This window comes from Rhinolophus hipposideros (genome assembly GCF_964194185.1).
Source record: "Rhinolophus hipposideros genome assembly, chromosome: 5".
NCBI lineage: Eukaryota > Metazoa > Chordata > Mammalia > Chiroptera > Rhinolophidae > Rhinolophus > Rhinolophus hipposideros.
The window spans coordinates 61,865,216-61,888,235 of NC_138051.1; the positions used below are offsets into that span (position 1 = coordinate 61,865,216).

The 23,020-nt window shown below is 43.9% G+C and overlaps 1 protein-coding gene across 2 annotated transcripts in view; it reads right to left on the reverse strand.

Annotated features, from left to right (window-relative positions):
* NID2 (nidogen 2) overlaps nt 1-23,020 on the reverse strand; it is a 60,611-nt gene that overhangs the window by 760 nt on the left and 36,831 nt on the right. Inside the window, exons 9-20 of one of the 2 annotated variants that reach the window (XM_081049421.1) lie at nt 20,734-20,877; nt 19,909-20,037; nt 18,879-19,022; nt 12,303-12,422; nt 11,266-11,496; nt 7,554-7,775; nt 6,763-6,932; nt 4,349-4,478; nt 3,687-3,858; nt 2,869-3,026; nt 1,264-1,387; nt 249-361 (exon numbers count right to left, since the gene is read on the reverse strand). In XM_081049421.1, coding sequence (XP_080905547.1) covers nt 249-361; nt 1,264-1,387; nt 2,869-3,026; nt 3,687-3,858; nt 4,349-4,478; nt 6,763-6,932; nt 7,554-7,775; nt 11,266-11,496; nt 12,303-12,422; nt 18,879-19,022; nt 19,909-20,037; nt 20,734-20,877 — 1,857 coding nt within the window. The remainder of the gene's footprint in view (nt 1-248; nt 362-1,263; nt 1,388-2,868; nt 3,027-3,686; nt 3,859-4,348; nt 4,479-6,762; nt 6,933-7,553; nt 7,776-11,265; nt 11,497-12,302; nt 12,423-18,878; nt 19,023-19,908; nt 20,038-20,733; nt 20,878-23,020) is intronic. The other variant, XM_081049422.1, reaches the window with a different exon arrangement.

A 23,020-nucleotide genomic window follows, 5' to 3' on the forward strand; every position in this document is an offset into this window, starting at 1 on the left:
AGTCTTTTAAAGGGGAAATATCCTAATAGGCTGACTTTTTTTTGTGTTTAGTTAAGCTACGTAGATTTAAGGTAGTAAAGACTGGTCACCCCCATGTGTTGGCCATCACTTTTTCAAGCTCTAAGTGGCTCTTGCTGGTGGCGACCTCAGTGGCAGCAGCCAGTATCTGGGCCAAGGGTAATCAGTAACCAGATCCAGCCTTCTCTCCCCCGCTGATCCAAAGGAGCAGCCTGAGCGTGTTCATTTACCTGTTGGGCAGTAGGGGTAGACTGCTGTTATCCCGTAGAGATGAGATCGCTGCTCTGGAAGATACTCATCAGTAAACTGGCCACTGTTCCTATTTACTGATATAACACCATCCCTGGTAACAGAAAGGAAGAGTGAATTCATGGGATTTAAGGTTGGATAGAAAAGGTCAGTTACAGTAGAGAAAAATCTCTGCTAGCCTTCTAGAACACATTTTTAAAATACAACAAAATGAGTTCTTGACTCACTTAGATTCAGGAGATTTGTCTATATCAGTGGTCTTCAGACCCACATCATCTAGGAACTTAGGAGAATGCAAATTCTTGGGCCATACCTCAGACCTACTGAATCAGATTCTGGGATGGGAGCCAGCAGTATGTCTTAACAGACCCTCGGAGTGATTCTTTATGCCACATTGAAGTTTGAGAACCACTAGTCCAAATCCGTGGTTCTCAACTCTAGCTGCGTGTTGGAATCACTTGAGGATCTATTAAAATACTGATGCCTGGGCCTCCTGCCAGACCAATTAAATCAAAATTACAGGGAATAGGGTAGAAGGGCTTAAACATCATACATATTGTTTAATGTTCCCCAGTTCCTCCTTGGAGAACTGTCTAAATTATAGTATTTTTCATTTTTCCAGGTGGACAACTAATATGTCCACGACATCATTAAAATCATATAACTAATATACCTCATGGTCCCACTTTAGGTAGTCTTATTCTCTGAAGATCAGATTTAGATTAACGCTTTTCCTTTTTGGATAGTTTATTACCTAATAGCTCTGCCCCTTTGAAGCTACATGTGAGCAATACCATTAAATTTCTGGGTGATGTGAAAGTATAATTTTAAAAGCAGTAACATTTGAATGGTATTATCTGCTAATGAGATAATGAAATGAAAACTTGAGTAGAGAGCTTAATTACTAAAGTCAGTTATTGACATTTGGTAAAACAACTGGTGTGTCCGCCAGAACAGTTTGTCTTCTCAGGCTTGTCCAGCGTATGTCATGCTCACCTCCTCCAGTCCGTGTGGTAGAAGTGATCTGCATAGCTAACAATGCTGAAGGGGTAGTTGAGGTTGTTTTGAATGACATGCCGTCCAATTCCGTCAGGTTGTGTACATTCCAGTTTTTTCGTTCCTTTTAAAACATCAAAGAGGGAAAATAAGATCCTTTCATACCATGGAAAAAAACCTCCTTGCAAAAAAATAATAGTGGCAGATAGATTCCTTCTGAAAGGGAAGAAAGGTAGAAGAGGAAATAGATATTTTTGTTCCCCTTGCAGCGACACAAATTAGAAACTAAAATTTCCTGTTCTATTACCAGGCTTTAGTTTGTTTAATAGTATTCTAGTTTTTAATAGTTTAAACTCAGTCCTTTTTAGGAAGAGATATTGCGTTTAAAGAAATATGGCCAAGTTTCTCCCGAAGTAGGGCAGTAGAGGTAAGCTTTTTTATAATTGATATAATTTCAAGTGTTAGCTCATAAGTTTTAAACATAACATCTGGCTAAGTACTTGCCCTTTGTAAGCAATGTATAATAGCCAAGGTTGCCTTTTAACTAAAATCCTTAAGTTTTTTTTAAAGACTATTAGTTTCTAGGTAGGAATAAAAGTAACTGAAGTAGTAACATGGCTCATGTTTTTCAATGTAAAGGAAGCCAGTCTTGTAAACTTTGCAATAGCTAAACAAGTTAAGAATTTCAAAGTTTCACATTTCTCATGGAACTCTGATTTAAATTTCAAATTCTATTTAAAAATATGAATTGCTTTGGACAACTGCTTTATAATAGTGACCCACGTCCCTTTTATTAGATTATAAATTCTTTAAGAACGGCCTTTTTCATATTCTTTAGTATACTAGTATAGCTAGACATACATAATCTTTTCAGTTGTGCTAATAATGAAATCACCCACACAAAGTTAACCTGGGTATTGGCAACCCAAATTGATTCCTGAAAGAAGCCATCGTGCTGCTGCTTTTTTCAAGGAATGTCCTCAGCATAATATAGCATATTGACTGTTAAAGTGACAGATATTTATAAATGTTTGTAATATGTTAAAAAAAAACCCACAAAAAAACAATAACCTCTTGTTCATTTACCTAAGTTTGTCAATTCCAAGAGTGGATAATACTTTTCAATGTAAAAATTATGCCAAAGAGTGGCCGGTTAGCTCAGCTGATAGCTCAGTTGGTTAGAACGTGGTGCTAGTAACACCAAGGGCCCATCCCCACATGGGCCACTGTGAGCTACACCCTCCTTAAAAAAATATAAATAAAAAAATAAAATGATTAAAATAAATAAATAAAATAAAAAGTATGCCAAATGCTCATGTGGGGAAGTGGCACGCAGGACAAATATGAGCTGGACATAGTACTAGCCCTCAACTGCCTAATTCACATACACACCCCCCAAAACCCTAGGAAGTTCATTATAAGTATCATTACAACATGTCTTCAAAAGTTTACACACCACACAAAGGAGTAGATTATGTGCCGTACTGTTATAAATTTAACCCCAAAGATCTAGAAGCTGGGCTTTGGTTTTATAAAATGTTAGAATGCTGGCACCCACTGTAAGGAAGTGTTCTGTATTTGCATCCATTCTAGCAGTAGTATTACCTGCATCTGCCCAGCACAGCAGTTTAGAGAAGGGGTCAAAGGTTAAACCATTGGGTAGTCCAATGTCTGTATTCACCAGAATTCTTCTGTTTTGTCCATCTAAAGACGATGTTTCAATTTTAGGAGCTTCTCGATTCCAATCTGTCCAGTACAAGTTTCTGTGGATAAATGGAATAGAGAAAGATAGACTTTCCTTAAAGTATAGAACTCAAATTTCAAGATCATCTTTGAGGCTTTTCACTAAGTATTTCTGAGTCAAAAACATATCACTGAAATTTAAAGTTGAAGGTTTTCTTCCCAGATTGAAGGGTTTTCTCTGGAATTTCATTTGATAGAAGTCCCATTAAATGTGGCAGGAATTTCTCACATTATAGAAATCCTCCCTGATTCTAACAAATACTGAAACGGTGACCGTTATATGTCCCAGTTGATGACCTTAGCAATTATCATGGAAAAAGAACATTTTACTGTTGACTTGCTACAATGAAAGTGAGGCCAGAGAAATAAAATACCTGCTGTGAGAATTTTGGTTACTGTCCCCATTTAACGGACATAAACCTTACTGTGATTTTCATATGACTTCCTAATGTGCTGCCGAAGGAGACTCACTTTATTCCCATTTGTCACCTCAGGCTTTGCCTGATCATCTGATCCAAAGTAGAACAGTGCCCGACACAAGTAGATCCTTAATAAATACTGTGAAATTAATGCATTTGAGCTATTTTGCTCGTATTCTGACCCTTCCCACACTTCATTGAAATCCAAGGGCTTCCAGTCAGGATCTACAGGTAATGGAGAATTAGGGAAAGCCAGCTGACCCTCGGATCGGATCCACGGTGATAGCTCGGGGGTTCACCAGGTCTGTGTGGAAGAGGGCCCTGCGTTCAGAGCCATCCAGGTTGGCCCTCTCTATCTTATCCAGGCCACTGTCCGTCCAGTACATCGTTCTACGAAAGTGGTCAATGGCAAGTCCTTCGGGGCTTATCAGACCTGGAAATTAAACAAAGGCAGGACAAGAGCACTTGCAGGGATGAAGGTGAACTTGAAGCAGAGATCTATGAACAGTTTAAAAAGAAAGTCCTGAGAGTTTGTAAGTTGGAAGAACCAGGTTGACGGAGAAACAGAGCCTTTTTCACTTTTCCCGCAACCTCTAGTTTCCTCTAGACTAACAGACCTACCAGCCTGATGGCATCAGCCATCCACAGTGCTGGGGCCAGGCATTGTCAACTGTGGCCAGATCCTGAATTCTTACTGTGACTCCTTCCGACTGAGAGCCCTATTTCTCAGAAAGGGCTCACAGTAAGAATCACCTTATGTATGAATGTGTTTGTTTATAGAGAGGCTGAAAGAAATTTGCATAGGACTTAACCTCTCCTGTTGGATAAAAATAGAGGGGAGGCTTTGGCATCAAACAGGCAAATAAATTGGACTTAGTAGAATCAAATGAAATGCGAAGTGTGTTCTGGATGAAGCTGCTGACCTGAGTTAATGATTGTCTCGGGCTCTGCTCCCAATTCCAGACTGGCACGGCTAATGGTCCGTCCAGCGACGTCTGTCCAGTACACCATCCTCTCCCGGCAGTCATAATCAATTCCCACAACTATGGAGCCCTTTGTGGACCAAAACAGAATTGGAAGAATTAGGACTCCTTGCATTTCCCCCGAGTTCGTGCTCAGCTGTCTCCCTCATGCATGGCTGCAGTGAACAACCCTGCACTGTAGTCTTATGGGCATCCACGCAGAGTGGTTAGCCGTTGGGCTATGGAAGCTGACCTCTTGGAGTCAGAGCCAAGCTTGGCCACTTCCTAGCTGTGTGACTGTGGTACTTAACCTCTCTATATCTTGGTTTCCTTATTTATAAAATGAAGATAACAGTACTACATTGTATATGGCTGCTATAAAAATTAATATGATAAATGCTTGTGAAGTGTCATAAGCAGCAATTAGTATGCAGTAAGCTCTCAAGCACTATTACTGTTGGCAGTAAAAACAACAGTGACTTCATGAAAAAAATCAACCCCTTCAGTGATTAGATTCCAAACGTTAGTCTCAGCAAAGTAAGTTCTTAATATTTTACTGGGCAAAAACTGACTCCTTTCAAATGTTATCAGTACTTTTCGAATGAGCCTTTCTAAAATTTGCCAGCATATAACGGTAAAATCATCTCTCCTTTCCCCTGTGATACGAGATCTTTCCCCTACGTGAGGTGCAGTACCCTTACCTCCAATTCTGCTTCTCACTGCAAAGCAATTCTTTGGTTGTACATTTATGTAAAAGAAAGTCTGGAATTAACTTAAGGGTTAACTTAAGGGTTAAGGAACTGGGGAATGGTGGTCACCCAACTCCTGGCTAAGGAGGTCTCTCCTTCCTTGTTGCTAAATAAATGACAATCTTTTTTAAAATGCTGAGTCTGTTATATTCATTTCCAGAACTCTGTGCACAGTGCTTCATTCTCTTTCTAGCCCAGACTCCTGCTATGTGAAGCCCAGCAGATGTACAAAGCCAACATCTAGGGGCCATCTGGCTGTCCCTGAGGTCACGCCAGCGCCCTGCTTGCCTAACAAAGCCTCCCGGGGCTGGCCTGACTCATGCCTCTGAGAGAGGAGTCAGTACCAGGAACACTGTAAAGCAGGATTTGGCTCCTGTGGAAAAGTGGGCAGTTTACATGGCGGGGGTGGGGAGGGGTTAGGGAGAATGAAGGTCAGGTACAATTTTACTTGAAAATTAAAACATCATCTGTCTGAGGCAAGTGTGCAACTCCATACGTGTAATGGCTTCAAAGTTTCTTGGAGGAAAAAGTCCCAGTCTAAGTAAATTTCCCCAAGATGTGCTTATAACCCACATTCCATGTCTCTCAGTTCCACTACCCTGCCCTCCCTCATCAGTGGCAAATTCAGAAAAGCAGTGAAGCCATCTGACTTGGCTAGAATAAATAGATGGTTAGCTTGAGGTAATGACAATTTTAGTTTCTACCTCTTTTAGAGAAACGTCTACAAAAGAACATGCTAGTTTTTGCCTAAAATTAAAAATTAAAAACCACAAATACAAAAACTCAAATCTTAAAAAGGAAGGGAAAACATCTTTTTATGAATACTAGCTGCTTCTGCTTCTAAACTTTTCTGGGGCCAACCAGACAGGGAATTATTTCATTAACAGAAGTAAATGTAAACGGACACTGCTTTCTCATAAATGAGCAAGTAGTACCTGGAGCGTGAAGTTGAGAAATAGAATCAGACTGTTTTCCATTATAAATGTCAGTACCTTTCTGGTGAACTCCCCTCTTTTCTTCATTTTAGAGAAGAAATCCCTCCTCTAAAATGAGGTACCTGGGGAGGATGCTGGCTCGGGGTGGCAGACAACCCCTAGGGAAAGCTCTGGCCACTCTCCCAGCATCACTCTCTCTCCAAACCTTCATCTCTGAAGGAGTCAGAGATGATGAGAAAACAGGCCTGTCAACAGAACCAGAATGGGAGAGAGGGGGCTGCAACAACAAGGCAGTCATTAATTCATTTCCACTTGGGATTCTCAATTGACCATGGAAACCACACCTTGTAGTTAGTCTTGTTTTGATTTCCAGGGTCTCTGATGATGGAGAGAACCCTGGGGACTTGGGTTAAGAGTCAGTTTTTCCTTGGATTACCATACTGCCTCAATAGCTTGACAACTCTGAAATTCCCTTCCCACGTATCTGAAACCCTATAAACCAAACGGAGAAAGCCTTAGTCAGTCAGATATGACCAGGCAGTAGAGAGCCTTACTTTGTGCTGTGCTGATGGCAGGCCCGTATAGATAGACTGCAGCCTAGAAACCCTCCAGAACCTCCCTCCACCTGAAGCCCTTGCCCAGATCTGAAAGCCTCGTGCAGCTGCACTCCCACAGGAGAAATCCACTTTACATGCAGTGACAGCAGGGTCTTGGCCGCATCCTTCTGAAGCCTGGTACCATTGAGGGGCAAGTGGCCAATTTGCTGGCCCTGGGCATAGAGCAAGAAGGTGCCCACGGATGGAGGGGTCACATCAGGCCTGGGCGTGGGCCGGGCCGTGGGTGGAGCAACTGTGGGTATACCTGCAGAGGGAAATAGGAGATGTGAGAAACAGAGAAGGAAACAGGATGGGTGAGGGGAAGAAGAGAAACTTTCCCACACATAAGAGCCTCCAAACATCAAAAGTTCTTTACCCCAGACAGATGTACTCCAGATGTTCCTTAAAAGAAATTCTAATTTCTAGGTTTTTATTTCCCAAGGATCAATTATGTAAATCACTGCCAATTACTAGGGAGGAAGACAACACATTTCCCCCAGAACAAAGCAGGGGTCTTTTTTTTCTTTTTTTTTTCTTCTTTTTCTCCTCAGAGGAAAAAACCTGAGCCAGTATTGTGTCAGCTTCTCCTTAGGGCCCCAGGGTGACACACTCCCCTTTCACCCAGAGCTGGGGAAGGGGAGTAACTGCATGTTGAACTGGGTTCCAGATGTTTCAATGACAGAAATGGCTAATGACAAAAGCAAACAATAAATCCAAATTGGGATCTTGGGTGGACCAGATAATAAATCAACCCAGCACAGTAGTGACTTCTTTCATTTGACTTGTCGACCCCTTGTTTGCCCACCTCCGCGCACAGCTGGCCGCCTCCCTCAAGAGGGACCTCAGATGCAGCCGGGGTGAATGGGGGCTGTCCCTGGGTACTTACATGCAGGGGTGGTTCCTGGCTGGGAGCGGGTGCCCTGCACCTCTCGGCCATCTTTGTCCACACACCAGCAGAAGTCACTCTTCCCATGGCACTGCAGGGGGGTGAAGTGACCCAAGTCATCGCACTGGGGCACGTACTGGTCGTCCCTGGGCACGCCACCATAATGCTCCAGCAGGTTTTCCCTCCAGCGCTCACAGACGGTCCGGGGCCTCTGGGTGGGCTCTGAGCAGATGGGATAAAAAAGCCTTTGATTGTGAACCAAGGACAATGCAGCACATAGTTCAAGATCCCCAAGCCTGGCCTCCTGGCCTTCCTCCTCCTCGTGTCTGTGAAGGAGGCCTCGGCCCCTGAACACTAGAGCAGAGCAGTAAAGTGCTCTAAGTTTTCCATGGGAGTCAGGAAAGGGGGGGTCATCCTGATGCTCTCGTCTTCCCAGGCCAGAAGGATTTGTCCTCAAGCCCCCACCACATCAGGAAAGAACAAGCGGAGGCAGTAAGATCAAGGGTGCAGGGCTCAATCAGCCTGGGAAGGGGGATGATCTCAGGACCGCTCCACCTGGAGCCCAGGGCATCTGCTAAGAGAACACTTGTGGGGACTTTTTGAAAGAGGTTCAAAAAGTTCAATGGCCTACGTGATGCTTAAAGCAAATATTTCTTTCCCACTTGCTTCAAACTCCAGGACCTGCATCTGAGGTTATCTTGAGACTGGCTAGTGTGCATCTTAGGAAGTGTTACTGAATGTGCTACTTACATGGCTTTCAGTGTCTGTCCCTAACTGACAGTGTGACTTAATTGTAATTGGTATACGTGAGCAAAGTGGAGGTGATGGCAAACAACTGTTTGACACTCCAGTTCCTAGACTTCCTTTGGCCACCCTGCTCCCAAGATTATCTCAAAGCTGACTCTTTTATGTGGACACCAGCTTCCTGTCATGTTGCTGTCTCCTTTCTCCAGCATACTCCTCTCTTTGCTCCCTCCCAGCTCACCACGACGCTCCCGTTAGCTTCTCTTGCAGAGCAGTTTCTCCGCCTGCATTTTACTCCCAGGCATTCCACAGGGCCCCCGAGGCTCTATCCCAAACACAGCAGTTCTCTGTCTGAGAGGACTCTGCTACAGCTCCTGAAATAACTTGTACAGTCATCTATGGTACGATTACCTAAAGGGACTTAAAAAAGGAGAAGCACTTTCTATTTACTTCCTGCAACTCAAAGCCTATGGTCTGTAGAATCATACAGCCAAGTAGCTACTTGGTACCACCATTTGGATGTATAACAGATATCTCAGAGAACTAACAACAAACAAACCTGGGCCCCTACTTTGCCCCATCAAAGCGGCTCTACCCCAGACTTTTCCTTACGAGTACATTGCACCTCCATCTTTCCATGGCTCAGGCCCAATCGTCCTTGACTCCTTTCTGTCACTTTCCATATGTCAAGAAATGTCAGCTGTACCTTCAAAATACATTCAGAGTATCTTCACTTCTCACCACATCCACCCCTATCACCCTGCTCAAAGCCCCATCATCTCGTGCCAGAATTACTACAAAAGCCTTACTGGTTTGCCTTCCACCCTCTCCTGCCGCCCCCACCCAGTGTAAACTCAACCAGCAGCCAGAAGAGTCCCTTTGAAGCCAAGTCATTTCATGTCATTCCTTTGGTCAAAGCCTCCAACGTCTTCAGAGAATCAAAATGGAAACATTATAGTTGGGCTCTAGCACCTACAAGTCTTCTAGGAAAGATGGTGAATCAAATCCTCAGAGCTCAAACCCAACTAGCTCAACCACAAGGCTCACCAGATTTGGAGGAAGTGGCTGCCCTTCAGGTTGTCTCCTTAGCTCATGACCCATGGGAAGCAAAGTGCTTTTTAAAAGCTCCTGGAGAAGGAAAGACTGCCTTCTTCATCCAGATGTGTCTCAAAGAACCCGGAAAGGGATATGCCACTTCCTAGGACCCCATCCATTGCAAGGTGGGATTCCCTGGAGAAGTTCCCAATACCACCCCAGGTCCACATTCCAAACTCAGAGGATCCATTCTTGGTTCAGGGGACCACCCAATGAGGCACATCTCTTCGTCTGGAATGAGGACACACAGCACAGCTTCTGGGAAATGGGCACCTCACTTCACTCACATGTCTGCATCCCATTCATTCCTTACTATTTGAAGCTCCTTAATCCAACCACGGATTTATTTCTCTTCTGTTTCTGGTTGGCAAGGTTTTAAATATTTTGAAATCTTGAGCAGAGAGTGTTCTCTCCCCTTTCAAGCTGACCCCATTATGCAGATGAGACTAGTCAGAAATGGCAGCCATGGCCAAACAAGCTCCAAGGGGGAAATCTGGGCCATGGGAAAGAGTCTGCACAGAAGAACGTGTCCCTCTTTTAGTCGTTAACTTCTCCTTCTCTTGGCGCCCTTTTGAATCACTGTCCTTAACACATGGTTGTCTCAATAAATTTAATTAGAATTCTGAACCTTTCCCTTAAGGCAACTCCCAACCATCTAATTTCTTCAAATCCCAGCTGGAGTTAGAACCAAGGTTTTTTAAAGAGGAGGCATGAGTGAAACAGGATTTCTCTGCTTTTTTTTTTTTTTTGGACCTGCAAAATCTTTTCCTAAAAAGAAGGACAGAGGAACTAAGAGTGTCACCGTGGAAACAAGAGTATACATCCAGTTTAAGCATTCCCAATTTTTACCTATGTGAATCTGGAATCACTGATGGCTATAACAATATTATTAAAAGGATTAAAACTTGTGGCAATTATCCAGCTCTTCATACATACATGAAAGGCCAAGACTAGTATTTAAATGGAACCCTTTTCAATAGTAAAAATGGATCTTTGAATCGCAAGCTCATGGGTACAGGAATTAATTTGGCTAAAACAGTATCAAACCAATCATACGTTCTTCACAATAAAGTTCTTTATTTTAAAAAAGTTCTTCCCATCTCTGAACAGTTCATCAAGGAGCAGAAACCTGCCTTGGCAACCTGCAGTTGGCATGAACTTGTGAGCACTTGATAACCACGCACCATCGGATGGGGAGTGCTCAGTGACATACGTATCAGCAGCAGCTCAGATCACACAGGCTAACAGAACGGTTCCTGCCTCTCTTCTGAAGGTGGCTGGGACAAGAGTGATTCCCCATGGACCCATGGATGTCTTGGGCCTGACAGAGAGGGCTGGGTTATTAGCTTAGAGCAAACTAGCAGGATCTACCCACAAGTGACATACTTATTTTTCTTACTGATATTAAAACAGCCTTCAGACTGTTTCCTGCAATTCAGAAGGCAGAGCTAGGTGATACAAAGTTATATGGGAAGGCAGTTTTCCTTTTGGACAACAGACTGGGCTGGCAAGATCCTCTGGTCCTAACGTCGTAACATCTCCTCCAAGCTGCCATAACAGATCTAGAACGATGGCCTCAGCCTGACCTACCCACTCAATCTCAACTCGTAGTCTTATACTCGACGAGGGTTAAGAGGCTGATGTCCAGTGAGGAACAGTGATCACATATGTGCATGTCTCTATGTCCCTGTAATGTGGATGTGCATAGACGTGTGCACATGTCATTCGAGTGTTCCTAGAAAGAAGGAGGATGGGGATCAGCCCTGAGTCTGCACGGTCTGGGCAGGGGTTGTAATCTACCCCACAGTCCTAACCATTATGCTTCTCAAGCCCAGGCCTAACCTGGTCATGGTTTCTTTCATGACAGGCTCACCTGGTGGTCCGCAGTGAGGTGGAGTGGAGCCCGGTGGAGTCCGGGTCCCAGGGACTTCATGACCATCAGGGTCCACGCACCAGCAGAAGCCAGTGCTGCCATGACACTGCAGTGGCAGGAAGTGGCCCTGCTCGTCACACTGGGGGATGTGGATCCGGGAACCAGGATAGGTGTGTTGAGCCTGAGCATTGCGCTGCTGGTGTTCACAGGGTTTCAGTCCTGAAGTGGGGTCTTCGGTGCCGGGGAAGAGGACATACAAAGGCGGATTAAAAGGCATTACAACCCACCCACTTTTACCAGCCAACCACAAAGTCTGTCTGAGGTGTTTTTTCATCTATAGCTAGAAGACAGCATAACATGGGGAAAATAGCAGGGCGCTAGGATTTTGGAGTCCTGGATTCTTATTTTAGCTCTGCCACTGTCTACTAATATCTCTCGCATTCTCACAGTTCACCCTAGAAGTCCCTGGACGATGATACTGTTAAACAGCCCCTCCCCTCAGCCCACAGGCTCCTGCTGCTGTCTGGATAAAATGAAGAACCACCATGGCTTCTGTCCAAACATCCCAAGAGACTCTGGAGAAAACAAAGCTCTGTTCATCCTCTGAGGTCCAGAGTTGAAGTGTAAGCAGCTCCAGGTCAATGGCTGTCACTAGATTGCCAGTTTTCCTGCAACTGTCACGTGGGATCTTGCTCTCAGCTCACTAGTGCATATGACTTCTGTTTAGTAAACTTAATCTCAATACTTCATCTAAACCGCACTTACAAAGCAAAGCAGATCACGAGGGCAGTTAACTAGAACTGCTAGTAGGGAGGACAACGGATGGGTCCCACGCTGGGCCTCCCAGAATGCTAACAGCCAGTGAACTAGCAGTAAACTGGGCAGCTGGAGGGAACTGAGGGGAAAAAAATCTAGATCCTGGAAGATCCAGTAAGGCCTCAGACCTGGATAAACTGAGAGTGGGCTGAAGCGCTGTAGAAAAGCAGCACTGAAGGAGCTGGGGGTTCTTTGTCCCAAGCTGGCCTCCCCAACCTTACCAAGTGTGCACTGAAGTCCGTCCCCATGATAGCCAGCTTGGCAGCGGCAGGAGAAGGAGCCAGGAGTATTGTAGCAGGTAGCTGAGGGGTGACACCTGTTTTCCAAGCATTCATCAACATCTGCAGAGGTCAGAACAGGGACAGAGAGGGAGGGAGGAGAGGATGGGATGGGACAGCATGACTTCACTGTCCTTAATCTGTGCCTTAGTACAGCCTTGATACGGCCTTGGTACATGTGGATCAGTGATGAGGGCTCAACTTGAGAAGACCTTCGGGCATGAGCAGAAACATGCTGACACCTAAAGGCAAGCATACCAGCACAGAGTCGAGGGACACGTACATTAATCCGGACTAAGAAGGTTCAGTGGAGAAATCAAATGGTGGTCACTCAGAAAACTATATCCTGCAGTATATTTCTAGAGCATCTTTCATCTATAGTGAATTCCAGGAAGTGATTACCTTTGAACTAACCTTTAGACTAGATATCATTTCCTTTGAGGAACACTATAATAAATATATATAACAATAGTTTTTTCCTTTCATTGTTGGCACTGTCTCCCTATGGCATTCGTTTATAAATGCAGAGAAGCCATGAGACCCCAAATACTCTTTCAGCTAAGTTAGAAGCACATTCAGTTTTACCTAATCAGAGTCCTACTATTTAGAATGCCCAAATAATCAGAAATTTTCTTTACTTTCCATTTTTAGAATAGAAAAATATAAGAAAAATATATCAGAGGTTTTGAAACAGCACATAAAAAGAAATCTGTTTATCAGGCTTATAAGTACAAATAGTTCTGGACCCCCCCACTCACTCAGTACCACGAGGATTAATTTTCATACATGTCAAAACTACAGCATCCTGAAACTTCAAACAAAAGCCAACTTATATTCCTTTTATTTACTGAAATCAGCACATGCTAACAATAACGCACTCACCACACACACACACACACACACACACACACACACACACACACACACTAAAACAACAACAAAGAAAGCCACCTCTGAGAGCCTAACTGTTAAAACCAATGCCCAGTGGTTGAGATAGCCATCTTCAGAGACAGGAAGTCTTCCCGAGCAAGAAGAGGATGACGGTGTATGTCTGACCAAGGCTCCACCGAAAATAAAGTAGTCACATCCGCAATAACATCCAAAAACTACTTTCAAAATGTGCGAATGGGGAAAAAACGCGGGATGAGATGACCAGTGTGAAACCTGGAAAACAGGAGTCCCAGAAGAGGTGAATTGCGACAATCGGTGTAGCCCAAAGCAGGGACGCATCGGACCCAGGAAGCCAGAGACTTACAACGCTGACTTTGCTGTGAATTGACTGGGGACGGAGGTGGCTCCTTGCCTTGCCTCCTGTGACCCAGATGGAACCTCTTCTATCACTCTGGCTGTGACAACAACACTCTCACTGAGCCACGTGCCCATGACTAAGGAAATTTCCCAGGTACTAGTACGTGGACATATGGGACATTCAACACAGACCTTCTGTCCACAGGAGAGGAACCTCTTACGTTGTAATTAGCGAATTACCATTGCGCTTATCCTCAGTCTTAAGGGAGGTTAGTCAACATAAATTAGTTCCCTCAAGTCCAAAAACATCTTGAATGCTCGACACAACCAAGTTTAATGCCACCCAGGAAGGCTCTGCCCAGATGAGCAGTTGGTCTCCATGGTCACCTTCCTTTCAACTACAAAGGCAGAAATGTAGTTGTAAATTCATCTGCAAGGCCAGAAGCAAACAAGGTTTACTGGCTGGCTGCTCAAACCCCAAATAAAGCAAATGAAAACAACAACAAAAACCTATCTCCAGTCTAACGAATGTGAGTTCAACATTGTCATATTTAACTATCCTTGAGGTTGGCACTCTGTCTCTTCTAAAGCACTTAATTCAAATGCCCAGTTAGGGACCATCCAGTTCCTTGGGTCTGGAAAAGACTGTAAAGTTGGCTACAAAACCAAAGCTGTGAAAATTAACGTCCAGCCAAATGCAGGAAATTAAATCTATTCATAATACATATGCTAAAAGTACTTCTCATGATAACAGGAACCCAGGCAATGACAGGAAGCAGGAATTCCTGAGACACGGCCTTTTTCTAGAACCCATGGATCAGCTTCTTGTGATTATTTTTGAACTAAGAGAGTGGGGACTCTCCAGAGCTACCGTTACTTACGTTCCTCAGGCCTATGGCCTAGAATTATGATCAGACCTGAAAGAGCAGCCACCTCCCCACAGACACGAAAGCCACGGGGAGATAGTAACTTGTACAAATGACCAATGGAGAGCAAGTCCCTGAGGAGACTAAAAGAACCACCAGTGAGAAACCCACCCCCCAAAAGTTGGATAAGGTTAAGGTTCCCTGAAGTACCATCCCTGCCACCCTTGGAAGACCTTGCACCACGACAGAGACTGAGTCCGGTCAGCCACTCCAGGGCCTGAGCTCAGAGCAGGCGACAGCCCCCCTCAGGAGTGCAAACACTGAGGGGTTTGGGGGGAACTGGAGCTTTTGTGTAAAGAAAGCTCTTTCCTATTTCACAGGATGTCAGGCCTCAGGAGAGAAAGCGTGGACTTTTAGCCCCTGGGTGAGGGAGCAGCTTTCCTTGTTACACCATTGGAGACGGGGCTGCATTTATGCTTAATCACTGTCAAGGGGCTTTAGGGCCTCTTAGAACATTGAGGTCAAGACAACAATGTTGAAGGCGTAATAGAGCTCCTTTACCATCGAGATAATGAACGATGGCACAATCTCAGCCTAATTCTCCATTCTATCATCTGTTAAGCTAGCAAAAAACCTGTTTAGAAAGTGTGTTAAAAATCCTCCATTTTGAGTTCATGCTTTGATGCTTCCACATTCTTCTCACTGCCGTAATTCTGAGCCCACACCCAAAACCAGCTGAAATTCTTTCACAACAAACCCTACCACTGGACTGTAGCTTCTCCCTCCCCCAAACTACCCCCACTCCCACCTGGTTTTCCTTCGAACCACACAGTGACATTTCCTGGTGCCAATTAACTTCCATCCCGCTCTGGATCCCAATCAAGGCTTCGGCCCATAAGTTCTCACTCCCTACCCATCTGGTTGTGGCCCTGTGTGAACCTGCGAAGCACACGATGGCCCCTTTCTGGGATCTATGAATATAATAAACTTCTTCCTTTTACGCCTTGTTCTCTTCGCCTCCTGTGGTTATACCAACTTTACCGTACTTTACCCAACATCATATGCTTAGAACAGGAAACCCGAGAGAGAATAAGTACCTCCCCTCATATCCCTCCTGAGCAACGATGGCTCTGGGTAACGGGCCGTCTGGAACCCAGTTCAACTCACACTTGCTCCTGCCTGGAAAGGTCCCAACTCAAAACAATCTGCTTTTGCAACAGGCAAAAAGTCACCACAGATCTATAAGAAAAACATGCCTGAGAAATATCCAGCTCATACTAATACAGGGCTGAAATCAATCCAGACTGAGGGAGGCTAGGAAAACGATTGAACTCTATGGGGATAAAGTAATTCCTGTTAGTGAGTAAGACTAGATTGAGAACCTAAAGCCAAGTGCAACCTCTCCAGGGAACCTGGTTTTTAACAAACTGGCTGGAGAAAAACTCACACACCCTTTTATTGCTAGTTTGGTGGAATAAAAAGAAAATATGTGTGCCTTAAGAATGCACTTTCCACAGAATAGAGGCTTTATCTTTATTTTTCTCTACCTGTATAGTCATTGGGACACATGCACACTGTGGCATGCCTTTAAACACACACACATACACACACACACACACACACACACACACACACACACACCACACACTTAACAGGCCTATCCTGCAAGTCACCTCCTTTACGATTAGCCCAGCCTGATTTATGCATGGAATAGGTCACTAGGAAAATGACTCTTCCTTTTCTACCACCACACAGTCGGAAAGCTTGGAAGGTACCTGACCATGGAAGGCAGCCTCTAAGATGGCCCCAGAATTCCCTGCCTCCTGGTATTCACAGTCTAGTGTGATCCCCTTTCCTTGAGTAACTTACTTCTCCTAAATATGCATAAGCCATATTGAGGGGATGTCATTTTTGTGATTATAACTTCCATCTTGCTAGCAGATGTGTTGCCTGCCCCTGGCTTTGATGAAGTAATGTACCTTGTTGGAGAGATCCATGTGGCAAGAAGCTGATGTCACCTCCAGGCAACAGCCAGCAAAACCCTGAGTCTCTCAATCCAACAGTCCTCAAGGAACTGAATCCTGCCAATAACCACATGAGGCTCTTTCCCCAGTTGGTCCAGATGAGACTGCAAGCCTACCATACCCTTTGATTGCAGTCTTGTGAAGGTCCTAAAGAGAGGGCCCACCTAAGCCATTCCCAGGCGCCTGACCTATCCTTGATAAGCATGTATTGTTCTAAACTGCTACATTTGGGGGTGATCTGTTATGCAGCAATAGATAACTAACACACTGGGGAAACAAGTGATGGGTTCACTGTGTTTTTAAATTTGTGGGTTCCAGAGAGAATGCTAAAAGCAGAGAACGAGAGAGGTAATCCAAGTCTTACAGGACAGACTACAAGAAGTTAAAAGAAGGGAGAGAGAATGATTCTAGATGGGATTAGGACAAGAAGCATCGAACCTCAATTAACATTCTGATGAATGATTAACTCTCATCACATCTAGGCTGCAATTAATTTCAACTTCCTTGCTTTAAACCAAAGACCTAAGGAATTAAATACTTTACAAGCACCATCTCTGCTGACCTGAGCAGCCAGATGTTTAAATATGAAATTCTACTGACAAGAATTATTTTTTCTCTATGCATTCTCATTTCTTAGAACCAATAGTGTGTTAAATCAAGCTGAATGACAAGCTCCACAAGGGTAGAAAAAGCATTCTTCCCACTGTGGGGTTTAAGGAGTCCGTGTTCCTCACCCTCACCCCCCATACCTATAGAGGGTACCCGCATCTGTAAAGAGTGTATCGATTACCGATGGAGCTCTTTGGTTGGTCAAGTGTGACAAGCATCTGTCAATTACAGACCTACTTCATTCTAATTTGAGAAACACGAGCTCTGTCTAAAGTTGTAGGTGTTTTTTTGTTTTTGTTTTTGTTTTGTGGGGTGGTGCGGGGCAGGTCTGAACTAAAAGCCACAATTTTGGGTCATTTCAATATAAACTGTGTTTTCAAGAAAATCACAAGCAGAGCTTCTGTACAGAAGTGGAAATGTGAGTTGACTAAACAGCAAGGTTCATATGATACCAAAGAGCCCGCCACACCTGGAAAGGAGTGGAGGGCTGTGCTGCTGACACGATTGGTCTGTCAGTGATACACGGCTCCAGCCTGCTGGGCAGTCAGCCTGTGCTGCTACAACCAACAGAAAAAGGAATGGGAGAAGGCGGAGAATCACACCTCTGGTGAGGAGTGAGGGGGCCAGGCTATTCAGATCTCTTACGAGGTTCCCAGGAGTTCTAAGGCAAATCAGCTCAGTGGGCCCAGGTGTATGGTGGCAGAGGCAAGCCACAATTCAAGGAGTGGGGAGAAGTCTGCTTTTAGGTTTATGTTCCCAAGACAGACCCTTTTCCATTCCAAATCCTTCCCCCACCACTTTCTCACTTCCAGTGTCTCATTTTACCATAATTGTGTGTTCTGCTGATGGACAGACAGCATGAACTTCAATTCAATCACATGCTACCGGGTGCATTTTGAAACCTTCAGTGGATTATGTAGATTTACACTGAATAATTTCTAGATTAAAATACTACTAATCCCAGTTTCACGATGATTTATACCCAGAGTATTATGCCTAGATTTTCAGTAACAACCCCATATACTATTTCTAAGTTAAATTTGAATAGTTAATCCTGCATTCTGGTTTAGAGATTTTATGAAACACTGTAGGAAGTCTTAAAAGTAGTTTGATTTCTGGGAGAAAATTTGTATGTACTTAGGTATGCATTAATATCCTTTTATATCTGTGGGGTTTATCTATCTATCTGTCTGTCTATCTATCTATCTATCTATCTATCTATCTATCTATCTATCTATCTATCTATCTATTTATCTATCTATTGCTATCCCTCTCCACAGAGAGAGAAGAGAAGGGAAACAACAGAGAGAAAGAATTGTATGTATGTTTAGATATTGCTTAAAATATCACTTCAAGCAGGGGAACAGCAACTAAAAATAAGGCATGACTGGAAGTGCTGAATTAAGCCAATAACAAAAGAGACTGAAAGTTGGAGACATCCTAACAGGGGACTATATGATTTTCCCAGGTTCCTTCAGCCTATATGAGGCTCTAGGGAACAGAAGGTTACAAGCTGGCAGTGGTTCCCCAGTGCTCCAGGCACATTTCCACCAAGGACAACCATATATGCTCAACAATCTAGTCCAACAGAAATCACCCCGGGCCCTCTTTCTGACTCAAAGGACACTTTTCCTCTTTGTCTTTTGGCAGTTCCGAGGCTGTGTGAGTCAAAAGGAAGGGAGAGGTCCTTTCTGAGAGAGGTCCCGGCTATGTGGGGATGTGCCTCCAAGGTGACTGCCCATAGTCCCCAAGGCTGAGCTGCAGGTACTCACCAGCACACTGGTGTCCATTACCAGTATAACCAGGCAGGCAGGTGCAGCTAAACGTGCTGCCTCCGTGGTGAATGCACTGGGCCTGGCCAGCAGGAGCACAGGTGTGGCTGCCATCCTCACAGGGGTTGGGAGGTGGGGCAATCACTAAGAAGAGAAGAAGGCAAGGATGTTCAAGAGTTCAAGTCTACAAAAGGGTGAGCCTTGCTTTTCACAGTGTGATCTGCACAGGACATCTGGCAGCTTCGAAGGAACGCAGATTCCTAGGCCCTAGCCAAGAGCCAGGGAATCAGAATCTGAATTTTAATAAGATCACTAGATGGTGTATATGCAAACGATCTGGGTTTGTGTTTAAAACACTAGGCATGAAGATCAATCATCAAAATAGTCCTGTTTGAAGTAACTCCCCAAACTTACACCACACACACACACACACACACACACACACACACACACACGGTCTCTATGATCACTGTTAATTTTTCATCCCACTGGATTAAAGTGTATTTTCTCTAATATCACCTACCTCTACCAATGGGATGAATTTTGAATTTTAGTTACTTTGGATTCACTTTTAGGTCCAAAGTTGTTTTGGAACTCTAGAAAGCGTATATTTATTATAGATGGAGCTCTTTGGCTGGTCAAGTGGGACAAGTATCTTTGAATTACAAATCCATTTCATTCTAATTTGAGAAATGTTTGACCACCTAGAGCTATTGTTATTTATTAAAGAGGTTCATAGTCTTGTTACATCATTGGGCCAAATGCCAGGACACACAGGAATCCCAACGGAGGTGAACATCCTTCAAAAACTCAACACGAAAAATATCTATTTAGAAAGAAACAACAAAACAAAACAAAAAACAAACAAACCAAAAAAACAGGACCATAACTTTGAGTTATTTCAATGTAAATTTTCTTTTTCTAAAAAACCATACAGCAGAGCTTCTATACAGAAGTGGAAACATTAATGAATCAAAGAGCTAGGTTCAGCATGATTTTGGCCAAAAAGAGGAATGATTTTGGTACTCACAGATGCAAGTGTACTGGTCACTGGCAAACTCGTAACCACTCCGGCATTCACACCGATAGCTTCCTGGCAAGTTGATACACACAGAGTTGGGGCCACAGCGATGGAAGCCAGTTGCACATTCATTTATATCTAGGAAGAAATGAAAACTGAAAAGTGCTGCTTCAATCAAGGGTTCCACAAGTGGACAGTCTGAAAACTCAATGTTTTCTCACCACTATGAGACTTCAGTGGTACTAACAGTTGGTAGACTAAACAGAAGTTGAAATATAGGATTTCTAAACACCAGAGATGGACGCATGTTGCAGATCATCATAAATAGTAAACATTTACTTCAAGTGATTTAAGCATAAGCCATGGACAGATATATTTTGAACACATATTCTGAGAATTCTTTAAACATTTAAAAAATACTGAACATTTAGAAGAAAAACACTATAACATTTTTTCTTTTACAATTTAAATTTCTACTGCTGTGTTTTGGGACATAATAGGGGAAAGGAACATAATGTCTGAAATCTAAATGTAACCAGAAAATGTACTTTTTGGTAAATATAATAAATACTTAATACAAACTTAAACTTACAAAACTTAAGAACTCAAATTATCCAGGAACTGCAGTAGACATTTATTCCCAGTGCCAAATACCCACCTCCAAACTGCCCTCTCAAACCTAACCAGAGTATGCTTTAGTTTTTAAACCATTGTCCTTAGACTAACTGCTGCTAAACTCATTGATGAATGGCGATCATTAAGAAGACAGACACTTGTTTGTTATAAGCAGTGCTGGAGGACCCCATGAGAGAACACAGAACATATGGCTCTTACCCACACAATTCCGTCCATCTCCTTGGTACCCAGGTGCACACTCACAGGTGTATTCTACCCCTGTCCCTGGATGGCACTGAGCTGTCATGTCACATGTGTGGCTCCCGTCATAGCAAGGGTTCACTGGGCTGGACTCTGAGTCGTCTGTGTGGGTAAAGAGGAAATAAAAAACAAAGCCACAATCTAGCTGTTGTTAAGAGAATAGCATAGAAGGAAGGAGATTGAAGAGTTCTTGGAACGGGCTGTATGCTTGTCTGTGTTTGGGGGCCCACCTGGCAATTTATTAAGATAAATTATTAATATCCAAGCTGGGTGAATTCTCTGTATTGCAGTTTTAAATTCCAGAATGGTTTCTTCCTGCCAACTCTATGGACAACTAACCTTTTCTTGTTTACAGTAGGTTTGTGTCCAGGGAATAAAAATATCCAACACATGGCATCCTCTTATTTAAAAATGCTTTTGGTCTATCATCTCATGTGATTCTCGGGATAATTCTATGAGGTAGGCTGTTGTCCCCATTATTGATAATTTTCATAGATAGGGAAAGGAAGCAAGAGACATTGGAAAAACTGCCAGAGCTCACAAAGCCAGAAGAGATACAGCAAGGACTCGTATCCCAAATTTCTACCTCTAAATTGGATAACCTCTCACTAAAATTCACTATGTCAAAATTCAATTGACAAAATCTTGCTTTTTTAAGATTTATCAGATCAAATAAATAGGAACAATTTTTGCAGCATTTACTTTTTAGGTTTAACCTTGTTATGGAACCATCCACCCACTAGGTAACAATGACTGTTAACATCTAAAGTCTTCCCTAAAGAACATTATTTCCAGTTAGATGTAATAGGAATGCTTACTGAGCACCATGTACCAGGCACTGTCCTAAACCCTTTACATACCATCCCATTAAATCCTCAGGACTACACTGCGAGGAAGGTATTTATATCGTCTTCATTTCTACTACAGCACAGAGAGGCTGAGGAACCCAGCCAAGGCCACATAGTCAGAAGAGGTGGATGGATCTGGGATGAAAAGCCAGGGAGTCTGACTCCAGAGACCAAGCTTTGCACCACATTGCTACGACCACAACCAAAGGAACTTCATCAAGTTATCCAGTCTAAGCCAAGGGCACAGAGATGGTGGTGTTGGAAAGAGTCCCGGAAGGGATGGATCCATTAACCCTGGCACTTCTCTGATTCTTCAGCTATAAAATGGGAATAAAAATAGTCTTCTATCTGCTAGAACTGCTGAAGAAAATAAAGAAAACCCAACACAATGTGTGTGAAAGACAATTCCCCAACAGGCAGGCCACCCACTTCCCAGTGACTGCGTGCCTTCTTCCTCCTCACTTGAGGTTTAGCTTGGTCTCAGTCCCTAGAATTAATTCTGATCTTAATTCCAAAGATTTTAGGAGCCCCACCCAACCTCCCAGGCTCTACATCAAACCATCTCTGCTACCAACAGGGCTTCACCTAAGTTGTGATAACTTGGGCTTCTGCCTTGGACTTCTGTACCTGATTCTCTGTCTTGACCGCCCGCTTGGTACATACACTCCAAATCCTGCCTTGCTCTTCACAGCTCCCTCACTTTCCCAGAAACGAGCATCTTGGCATGTGTAGGCAGCCTTTGGCAGTGCCACCTGCTTTAACGTCCAAGTACCACCTCCTCCTGGATTCCCTCTCATTTTCCTCTACGCCACCCACATCTCCCTAACCCTACCTCACTGTGGGTGGACCCTGCCCAAGTAACTCCCTGTCTGGACACAAGTGCTTGCTGCTGTTACCTGCCTCATGGACTACACTCCCTCCCAGTCGTTCAGGATGTCTAGCCACCTCCCCAGTGCCCCAGTGACGGCCCACGTTAGGATTCTTCTAGTTTTCTGCTGTGAACTGGGATGCCTTGGCTGAGTCCCTGATGGGACACCCTTGCCTTTTGTAAACTCCTACCATCTGCTTCATAAGAAACACCACAGTGTGTTCCTGCAGTGGAATATTCTTCGTATTGATTCTCGTATCGTGGGTTTATCCTTGGTTCACCTCAATGACACTGGTTGGAGTAAGAGCATCTTTGCCAAGAAAAGAGGACCAACAAACGGCTCCAGCATTTTTCAAACCTGATGAACTTAAGCAATCCAATGTAAGCCTAGCCCCCCAGATCAAAACTTCCTCGGGTGCCCCTCATCCCTCCCCCTGGAGTTCTTGGCAGACAGGACAGAAGCGTAGCATGGGGGGTTGTTGTTGGGGGGTAGTACTGACCAAATTCCTGATCAGTCCCCAGCATGTGT